The 10,329-nt window shown below is 36.8% G+C and overlaps 1 protein-coding gene across 1 annotated transcript; it reads right to left on the reverse strand.

Annotated features, from left to right (window-relative positions):
- Positions 1-903: 903 nt before the first annotated feature.
- LOC126631234 (homeobox-leucine zipper protein HAT22-like) lies at positions 904-2,851 on the reverse strand. The gene is made up of 3 exons (XM_050301404.1): positions 2,056-2,851; positions 1,814-1,893; positions 904-1,596 (listed from the first exon to the last, which is right to left on the reverse strand). The coding sequence occupies exons 1-3, from the start codon at positions 2,566-2,568 to the stop codon at positions 1,278-1,280; spliced, it is 912 nt and encodes a 303-aa protein (XP_050157361.1). The 5' UTR covers positions 2,569-2,851; the 3' UTR covers positions 904-1,277.
- Between the last annotated feature and the right edge of the window lie 7,478 nt (positions 2,852-10,329).

The raw sequence follows: 10,329 nt of genomic DNA on the forward strand, positions 1-10,329 counted from the left end.
CTAATTGAATACACTTAGATTTCTAAGGATTTTAATAAACTATCTTAAAATCGTAATTGAATACAGGTTGAATATTAAACAATCACTTAAAATCCTAATTGAATACACTTAAATTCATTAAAAAAATTAAAATCTCTCACCCCCCCCTAAATTTGTTGACTAAACTTTGTAAACTAAGTGACATGGAAGTTGATAATTTTATTATCACCTAATATTGATTAACGTGTTTATTTCTTATTAGTGAACCATAATTTAGTTTGCAAATTTAGTCTACCTAATATTACTCAAAATAAAAACCTCTCTTCTCAGTTCCACGTTCTCTCTCCTTCTCTCCTTCCCATTTAAAAAAAAATGTTCATAGACAAAATGTGTGGACTTGTACAAGTAAATTACAAAAAAATCAATAAAAATTTAATTATAAGTTAAGCCAAAAGTTCTCAGCATGCACACAAATTCTTCATCATTATTATTATTTTTTTACAAAAGAATCATGTTTGCTACACATCATCATGAACTAATTTAATTAATATATATCGACCATAAGTGGTTTATACTTCAATGATCAAGAACTAATTAGGGCATGTTCATTATTGTTATTTTTTTTAAAGCAAGAGATAATATATATTTACACTAAAGAAGTCTTACATTGGGCTAGTAATAATAAAGTTTAAATTTTCCTTTGACGATAATCAAATTTAAGGCCCCTCACTTAGGAATACCACTAGACTGTAGTACTAAATAGAATTATTATTATTATTATTAGTATTAGAAAAAGCAACAGATCGCGTGCTATGAATTACACCAAGAAATTCTTCGAATTTAATCATACACCTCATTTCAAATCACATCCCACTCGCCCGGTCCACCAACTTTTCTGAAATTCATAGTGTGAACAAATATAGGTTGTACATATGTAAACATCATTCTCATATTAAACCATATTGTTAATTATGATCCACAAATTGCCCATGCCATGACAGTGACATTACGTACTGTAAACCTAGCTAGATTTGTCATTGGACAAGACGCAAGAAAACAAAGACATCCTTGACATGAGGAGAGACTAGCTAAAATCGCAAAGTATAATAACATATACATGCCCAAAATAATATTCGTAAATAAGAGACAGAAATTACTTAACCTCTACCGTTAAACTTCATTCTGCACAAATTAAATCGGACTATGCATGCTGCATTCATAATAAAATAAAATAAAATAAATTAAAAAAGGCTAGCTAGTGGTAATCTGGCCTTAGTTAATTTGGCAGCAGACTATAGCTAGCAAGCTGTAGATGGATGAGTGCTGTAGGGGTTGAAGATCAAGTGAGTCTTATTCGACCCGACTAAAAATGGACTTGTCGATGACTCGTGATTATGATTATAATGATCGCCGCCGTTGCAGATTTTCTCACAGGAGGGACACATGGTGAGAGTGGCAGTTGGAAACTTCATGTAAAGGGGTGCTGCTGCTGTTGCTGTATGTTTCATTAATTTGAGCTCTTGCAACTCCTTGTGTAGCCTTCTGTTCTCATCTTTCAATGTTTCACAACATTGTTTCAACAACTCGCACTCTGCTTCTGTTTGCTTCAACTTGGTCCTACAAAAGTGTAATAAATTAAGAATATTAGAAAATTATATATTAGTGGAGACTCATATGAACAAGCATCAAACATGCACATCATGAAAATTTTGAATACAAATAATAAGAATAATTAAGTATGAACTTGATATTCATGTTAACTGAACTCGAGACCTCCCACTTAGTGAGGATAAATACTTAGCACATCTTGGAAAATAAAGTAAAAAAATTATACCTAGCCCTCCTGTTTTGGAACCAGACTTCAACTTGTCGTGGGCGTAAGTTTAGCTTTCTTGCCAGTTCTTGTTTTTGTTTCTGAAAAAAGAAGAAGCTTATAACATGAGACAAATAACTAGAAAAATTAATATGATAAGATAATTATTGATAAACAATGATAATCTAAACACAAGCTTATAATATCATGAAGACAAATAAATACATAAATAAAGATGGTTTATGGAAAAATATAATATTTACTGGATTGAGAGTAGTGTGCTCTCTGAAGCTGTCCTCTAAAGTGGCAGATTGTTCTTTTGTAAGTCTGAGTTTCTTTCTAGGACTGCCCTCGTGATCTTGATCTTGATCATATAATTCGTCGCTTACTCTTGATGAAGTAGTGATATTCACTACTCTATCTTCTTCTACCTCTCCCTCTATTTCTTCAACACCCAAACCTCTGTCCCTCTTGAAACTAGATGAGTTGGAGAACGAAGAAACGGCGCCGCTGCAGGGAGAAGAGGCCTGTTCTTGTGCTTGCACATTTACTACTTGGAGCAAATGATCATCCGATTTGGCGGCCTCGATCTTCGAAGCCCCGGAAGATGGACCTAGGGTTAGAGCCGGCAATAGGTGATCATATTTCAACTGTATTTTCTTCTTCTTTTGGTGATCGAGATCGAAAGCCTGCAAATTTGTATGATGATCTGGATTACCTTGACAACCTAGGCTGAGTCCAAGGCCAGTGTTACAAGCTTCATGATCAAAACCCATCGATCTCTCTAATAATATTATTGTTGTTGTAGCAACAAATTAATTACAAAATATTTATAAAAAAAAAAGTCTGAGCGTGGAGGCAAAAGAATATGGTATTCTTTTTTAGGAGGGAGAGTTGGAGTAGTAGGGCTGTGGGGATCGGATTATTTAAGCAAAGGAAGGAAAGTGAGTGACGAATATGGTTTTGTGGAATTATAACAATTAGATCGACCCCATATCTCTTTGTCCTCATAGGTTGACCAATATCACAAACAAATTCTCTACTACTCTAATGTCTATATACGTCTCGATACAGTTGATGTGTATAGAAGGTATATGAAGCTAATTAAGCTAGTTTGTATATGTGTGTGTGTGTGTAAGCATGCGTGGAGCCACATGGAATGTGGGTGTACACAAGAACGCACATTAAAGAGTGAGGGGAATAATGATTCGGCACTTTTTACCTTTTTCATTCCACTTTTTGATCTACTGAATTCTCACTTTATATTATACGATCGAACAACTATTTTATTCTACAGTATTGGGGAGAGAGAGAGAGAGAGAGAGAGAGAGAGAGAGAGAGAGAGAGAGATTCTTTAGGTACGAACGTATATACTTTCGATCACTTTCACACTAATACATAGTGTGAAAATTTGACCAAAAAAATAGTTTAGTGTGAAAATTAACGGTTGTTCTCATGTGTATTTAATGGACACATGCAATATTCATGGTACATCGATATATATATCTTATTAGAAGAATTTCATACATTTATTCTTAAAATATGGAAAATACATTTATCTTCAAGTTTCAAATTTATTGAAACAATCTAAGGAAGGCAAACATTGATAAGAGTCTGATGAAGACCAATCCTTTGTGTTCCTGCATGTAGACCTAATTGCAGACCACCCAAATGCCTCTTTGAGCACCACAATCCTGTGTTCCTGCATGACTTTTCTAACTAGAGTTTTTTTCTGAACTCTTTTTTTAGCTAGGAAAAATCGATTATTACATGTTCATTATCATCACCTATCTATCTGACTTTTAAGATTAGAAATTCTAAGAGCATATCTTTTTTGAAGATAAGTGATGGGAATTAAATGATAGCCATTTGTAGGATTAATCCACCGACTAATCTACAAATTCATTGCACCTTTTTGTGCGAGCTATGATTAAAAATCTCATATATTCTTTGATGAGACATATAACCGTATCGATGCACTTTTTTTTCCTTGTTTCTCTTTTCTTTGGTTTAGCATAATTAACAGGGATTTTGTTCACGAAAATAGTTCTCCATGACATGGACATAACATAAAGAACGCAAGTTAGTTAGATGGCATAAAGATTAGAGATAGGATTTTCGTTATCTTGGCTAGCTATCCTTCGTTTACAAGTTTCTAGTGCGGTTGAGCAGATAGAGATACATTGGCCTTGAAACAGTGGTGCCAATCAAAAAGTAATTTAGTTGGTTTAAAAGATGAATGGGAATAATTGGGTTAGTTAAGATTAAACAGATTATTCCTCTATCCATCATCATTAACCTACACTTTAAGGCTTAAATTTAAAGTAAAGGGAAAAGAGCAGGGTTACAAACGACAAAGAATCCTAGCTTAGCTAATATCACACTAATTTAATTGTAAAACAAATCGTATAATGGTATCATGCATAACTTTATCATCGTCATCTTTAATTGTGTTGTATTGTTATTGCCATGTCCAGTTCAGGCCGTGTGTTATCTAAAAATTAAGTACATAAACAAGGAAGAGGATCATCTCCGGATCCACTTTGTGGGATCCTAGAAATCTCCACATCCTAGCAATTCATTGTACATCGTACAGCCAGTTTTCGTGAAATACTATTTGTGTTTAATTTTAAATAAAAAAATGTCAAATGATTTCTGACCGTACGATATACGATGAATGACTAAGATGTGGGAATCCCTAGGATTCTCACAAAGTGAATCCATATGGGATCCAATTCCCATAAACAATGCGTAAAACATACTAAATAGATAATAATATTCGTTATAATTAAAGATTGTGAACAAAAAGGTTCCTATTTAGCAAGTGTAACCGCGTGGAAAGCCGGCAAGGGATAGACAAGTAGACCCCACCAATGATTTTGGATGATGGGGCATTTGAATTGATTCTATAGAAAATAGTTGTAGTTTAATTTGGTGATGGAGCCAGAAGACCTAAAAAGTACTGTAGAGTAGAAACTAAAAAGAAGTTGGCAATGCAATGATGGAATGGATGTGATTGAGAGAGCAAGAGCAATGTGTAAGGGTGGGGGTGGTGTTGGAGATAAGGTTTCAGATGTGTTCCGGGCTTTAAGGCCAGCCGACCAGTGAGCGTGTATGATTGTGCTCAGTGTTTGGCTTTTCCACATCCTTCTTTCTTTCCCATACCCAATCGTTCATGTCAAATAACAAGAAGCCACCACTTTTGTCTACATATTTCTCAACCACGTAAAATCACAAGCCACACCTACACTTTCAAGCATATTAACTAGTAATATTGTTGTGTCAAAAATTAGTATTGTTGTTAATCATTTTATTTATTATTAGAGGACAAGAATATAAGATCTGCAAGGGTTACCAACTAGGCTTTCGGCTAGTGATATTGACTATTTGTCATAATTTAGTTGGAGATCTAGTTTGACTCTTACGAATAACGAACATGATATATTTATAATGAATTCAATTTATAATTGTATAACGATCAATCTTTTTTATGACGCTAATGTCAAAACATAAAATTTAGCTACGGTTTAAATGTCAATTTAAAATGCATTAGTATTCATTCATGTAAAATCTGTTTGAGATAATTGGGCAGTAAATTCGAAATGGGATGGGACAACAAGAGTCTAGTCATAGCAACATAAGCTTCATTGACTTTTCGTGGAAAATGAGGGTAGGAGAGCATCGTCAAGGCACCGGCCTTTCCGAAAGCAAAGCTATTGCTTACCCCACTGGGATTGTCTTTCAGTTTGTGATATATACTGCTTTCTATTTGTGCGGATAATTTAGTTTTAGGGTTAGAGCATCTATCATTTGGCTCCAGAAATAGAGACAGAGACCATGTCATGAGCAGCTCCCACCTCACCTTCCATGAATACGACTATAAATTTCAATCATGCTTCAAAAAACTTTGAACCAAAATCTCTAGCAAAAAATTATTATATGAATAGTATATGCGTCCGTCTCGTGAATGTGCACCCTCCTCATTCATGTAGCTGTGATTAACGTAGTTTAATTATACAAATGTCAAAGAAGAATTCTTTGCGGGTTAACAATGAAATTGATTTTACAAAATTTTCATTGAAGAATGGACGATTACCTTCTTTATAGGCACATGGTTGTGAATTATGAGTTCTTTCTGAATAGGGTTTCGGTATCGAGAATGGCTTGACTTTGGATTTCTTGCAGTATGATGAACCCCATGTAAGGATATAGATAGTGGCTAGGATTATGCCATGTGTTAAAAAAGAGACTGTGAATGTTTAGTTAGTCAGTTAGAAAGGTAGTCTTTTATATAAATAGATCATTGTAATGGCTTAGAGGTTAAGAAAGATTAATACAACAAGTCTTTGCAGCTTCTCTCTCTAAACCTTACTCTCTCTCTCTAGTTCTTGAATCCTTATCTTCTCATTCGTTCTTCCTCTGTCTACATTAACATGGTATCACGAGCCGATGATGCTCGCGCTGTAATCTTCGATCCTCTGGCTGCTTCCGCTCATCTTCTTTGTCTGTAATTCTGGTATTCTTCGTCTGCAACTCTGGTATTCTTAGTCTGCAAATTCTAGGGTTTCTGTTCGTGTTGGTTTTCTTGTGCACACCAGGTGTTTGTCATTTTTCCTCTATTATAAATTGTGTTCTTTTGCTCTTGCAACTATGGTGAATGCATCACAATTACAAATTTTACAGTCTCCGATCACTGGTCTTATCTCTACGATCTCTACGTCTGTAAATGTGAAGCTTGATGATTCGAATGACTTGAATTGGCAATTTCAAATGCAATTGTTGCTTGAAGGTCATGGCATCTTGGCTTTTGTTGATGGTTCACATGTGTGTCCCCCTCGATATGTTACTGGTTCTGCTAATTCTGATGGTTCTGGTGATAGCTCTACTCTAACCGAGAATGAACACTATATTGTTTGGAAGATGCACGACCGTGCTCTTATGCAGTTGATCACTGCTACTTTGTCTCCCGTAGCGATTTCATGTGCCATTGGTAGTACCAGTGCTTGTGACCTGTGGACTCGGTTGAAGGAACAATTTTCGGTGGTATCTCGTACTAGTATATTTCAACTTAAGTCGAATTTTCAGACTATTCGAAAGGGTTCAGATTCGGTGTCTCAATATCTGTAGCGTATTAAGGAAGCTCGAGATTATTTGTCAGCCGCTGGGGTTACTTTTGCCGATGAGGATATTGTTATACTTGCTCTTAATGGCTTACCTCCTGAGTATAATACCTTCCGCAGTGTTATTCGGGGTCGTGAAAATATTATTTCTCTCAAGGAGTTTAAGGTACAATTGCTAGCTGAGGAGCTGATTGTTGACAGCAATGTGAACTCATCCATTCTCACTGCCATGATGGCTAATAATTCTGGTTCTAAGTCCTCTACCACTCCACCTCGATCTGGGGGTTCAGGTCTTGGTTTCTCGGGCCACAATAATGGTTTCAATAGTGGTTATTCTGGTTCTTCAAGAGGCTATCGATCTTTTATCAACAAGAAGGGCAAAGGAAAATTTAATCAAGGGAATAGGTATCCTCATCCTAATTCTCGACAGCAGTTTCACACTAATTTTCCTAATTCGAATCCTAGTGTTCTTGGCCTTTCACCACCACAGTATTTTGGTCCTCATACCACACCACAGGTTTCTTGTCAACTGTGTAATACATTTGGTCACACGGCTCCATTCTGTAACTCCAAACCAACAGATAGGCAAGGTTGTAACATCTATGGTAAAGCAAATCACACTACCTGGTATTGCTTCTTCAATGACAAAGGTCATAACTTCGGTGGTCCCCATCATTATACAGCACCTATGACTGCGTATCCTTCTTCTGCTCCTAACTTTGGTGCTCCACCATTCTCACCTCAGTCTCATATGCAAGCTATGCATACAGTTACTTCTAAATCGTCTCCAACTTCCACATCCTCTCATCAACCACAGATTTGGATCACTGATTCAGGTGCTACAAATCATATGACTGCTGACCTCAGTAACTTGTCATTGGCTTCTCCTTATCCCACAAATGAGACTGTACAAACTGCAAATGGTGAAGGTTTGCAAATATCTCATATTGGTAGCTCCATTATTCAAACACCTATGCATCCACTAAAACTCAATTCTGTTCTCTATGTGCCTAGACTTTCCAGCAACTTGTTATCAGTTCACAAAATTTGTCTTGATAACAATTGTTGGTTAATATTTGATGCTTATTATTTCTGGATTCAGGACAAGGTCACAGGGAGGATATTATACAAAGGCCCATGCAGTAATGGACTCTATCCCATCTTTTCACCCCTACGTCCTCACACATTACATAGTCCAGGCCCTTCTCCAACTTTTGCATTTCTTGGTCAGATTGTCAGTTCTCATTTCTGGCATAGTAGGTTAGGTCATCCTACTAATAACATAGCCAAAATAATGCTCCATAAGTCTTCCATTTCTTGTACAAAGGATGATGTCCCATTGATGTGTCATGGTTGCTTAGAAGGCAAGTTTACTAAACTGCCTTTTCAGTTTAGTGATCATAAGTCTGTCATTCCTTTTGAAACTGTACACAGTGACCTTTGGGGTCCTTCTCCATGTACTTCCATTGATGGCTATAAATACTATGTGACTCTTATTGATGAGTGCACTCGTTATTGTTGGTTGTTTCCCCTTGTCTACAAGTCCGACTTTTTTGAAACGTTTGTTGGGTTTTACTCTTTTGTACAAACACAATTCTCAGCATATATCAAAACATTACAAACTGATGGTGGTGGAGAATATTTCAGTGTTAAACTTCAATTTTTCCTTCATAGTAAAGGTATTACACACCATAAGTCGTGCCCATATACTCTAGAACAAAACGGTTTGGCTGAGATGAAACACAGGCACATTATTGAAACCACTGTCACACTCCTACAATCTGCAAAATTGCCTTCTCATTTCTGGTCATTTGCCTGTCATGTTGCTGTGTATCTTATAAATCGTATGCCTACTCCTATCTTGAAGAATTGTTCACCTTTTGAGGCTCTCTTTGGAACCCCTCCTATCTTAACTCATCTTCGAGTCTTTGGTTGTTCTTGCTTTCCACTATTGAGACCTTACAACAAAACCAAGTTACAACCTAAAACCACAGAATGTGTTTTCCTTGGGTATGCCTCAAAGTACAAGGGTTTTATATGTTGTGATGTCTTAACAGGTAGAGTTTATATATCTCGACATGTTGTCTTCAATGAGTCTAGATTCCCATATCCTCATTTGACTATGAAACCTCTATCTACATATGTCCAAGTACCTATCTCTTAGTCTTTCCCTTTACATCATGTTCTTGATCTGAATAACACATTAGTTCAGCCTCCAATTACACTCTCACCCTCACCATCTCTGTCATTGAATGATGTTGTCTCTTCATCCTCTATTCCCATGTCTTCTTCACCCAATACTTCTCCTTATGTATCAGTACCATCCCCTAGCACACTGTCATCACCAGAGAATGTTGCTTCTCCGTCCATTACTGCACCTGCAAGTTCTTCACCATTACTCCCTGTGGATCCTATGTTCAATTCTGATCACCTTCAAGTGGTCTTGCCTATAGCACCGCTTAATCTACATCCTATGCAAACAAGAAGTAAGGATGGTGTAATAAAAAAGAAAGTGTTGCTCAGTCAGCTCCATGATTCTAGTTCTGTTGATTTAGCTCAAGTGGAACCTGCTACGTATAAGTCTGCTTTGAAAGCCCCAGTTTGGTTGAATGCTATGAAAGAAGAGTTGACTGCCCTTCACAATCAAAACACATGGAGTCTAGTTCCTTTGCCATATAAAAAGAACCTGGTGGGTTGCAAATGGGTGTTTAAGCTCAAAACGAACTCTGATGGTTCTATTGCTCGACATAAGGCCCGCTTGGTTGCCAAAGGGGTTTAATCAAGAACCTGGCTTAGATTATGGGGAGACTTTTAGTCCAGTGGTCAAGCCAACCACCGTGCATCTTGTTCTAGCTTTGGCAGCCCAATTTAATTGGTCCCTGAGGCAATTGGACGTGAAGAATGCCTTCCTACATGGAGTGTTGAATGAAGAGGTCTACATGGCTCAACCTCCTAGTTTTGAAGATCATTCTCATCCTGAGCTCGTGTGCAGACTTCATAAGTCCCTATATGGATTAAAACAGGCTCCTCGAGCCTGGAATGAGAGGTTCACAGGTTTCCATCTTTGGGATTTCAGTCTACATATTCTGATTCTTCCTTGTTTGTTAAGTTTGTTGGAAGTGATATTGTCATCCTCTTACTTTATGTGGATGACATTATTATCTCTGAGAGTTCTTCTTTTGCTATTCAGCAGGTTATTCAATCCTTGACAACTGAATTTGATATCAAGGACTTGGGAGAGTTGCATTACTTTCTGGGGATTCAGGTTACCAAAACTGCTCAAGGCTTATTCTTGTCATAATCAAAGTATATCCAAGATTTATTGGAAAAGGTTGACATGATGGATTGCAAAGCCTGTGACACTCCATGTCTTCCTTATAATCGACTATTAAAGGATGATGGTCTTCCATACAACAA

The sequence above is a fragment of the Malus sylvestris genome, chromosome 8 (genome assembly GCF_916048215.2).
Source record: "Malus sylvestris chromosome 8, drMalSylv7.2, whole genome shotgun sequence".
NCBI classification, from domain to species: domain Eukaryota; kingdom Viridiplantae; phylum Streptophyta; class Magnoliopsida; order Rosales; family Rosaceae; genus Malus; species Malus sylvestris.

Excerpts from the sequence above, each read along its gene's own strand:
- LOC126631234 (XM_050301404.1), bottom strand. The coding sequence starts at position 2,568 with ATGGGTTTTGATCATGAAGCTTGTAACACTGGCCTTGGACTCAGCCTA. Across the intron at positions 1,894-2,055 it reads AGCACACTACTCTCAATCCA|AAACAAAAACAAGAACTGGC; the intron begins GTAAATATTATA and ends TTCTTTTTTCAG. Across the intron at positions 1,597-1,813 it reads TTCCAAAACAGGAGGGCTAG|GACCAAGTTGAAGCAAACAG; the intron begins GTATAATTTTTT and ends ACACTTTTGTAG.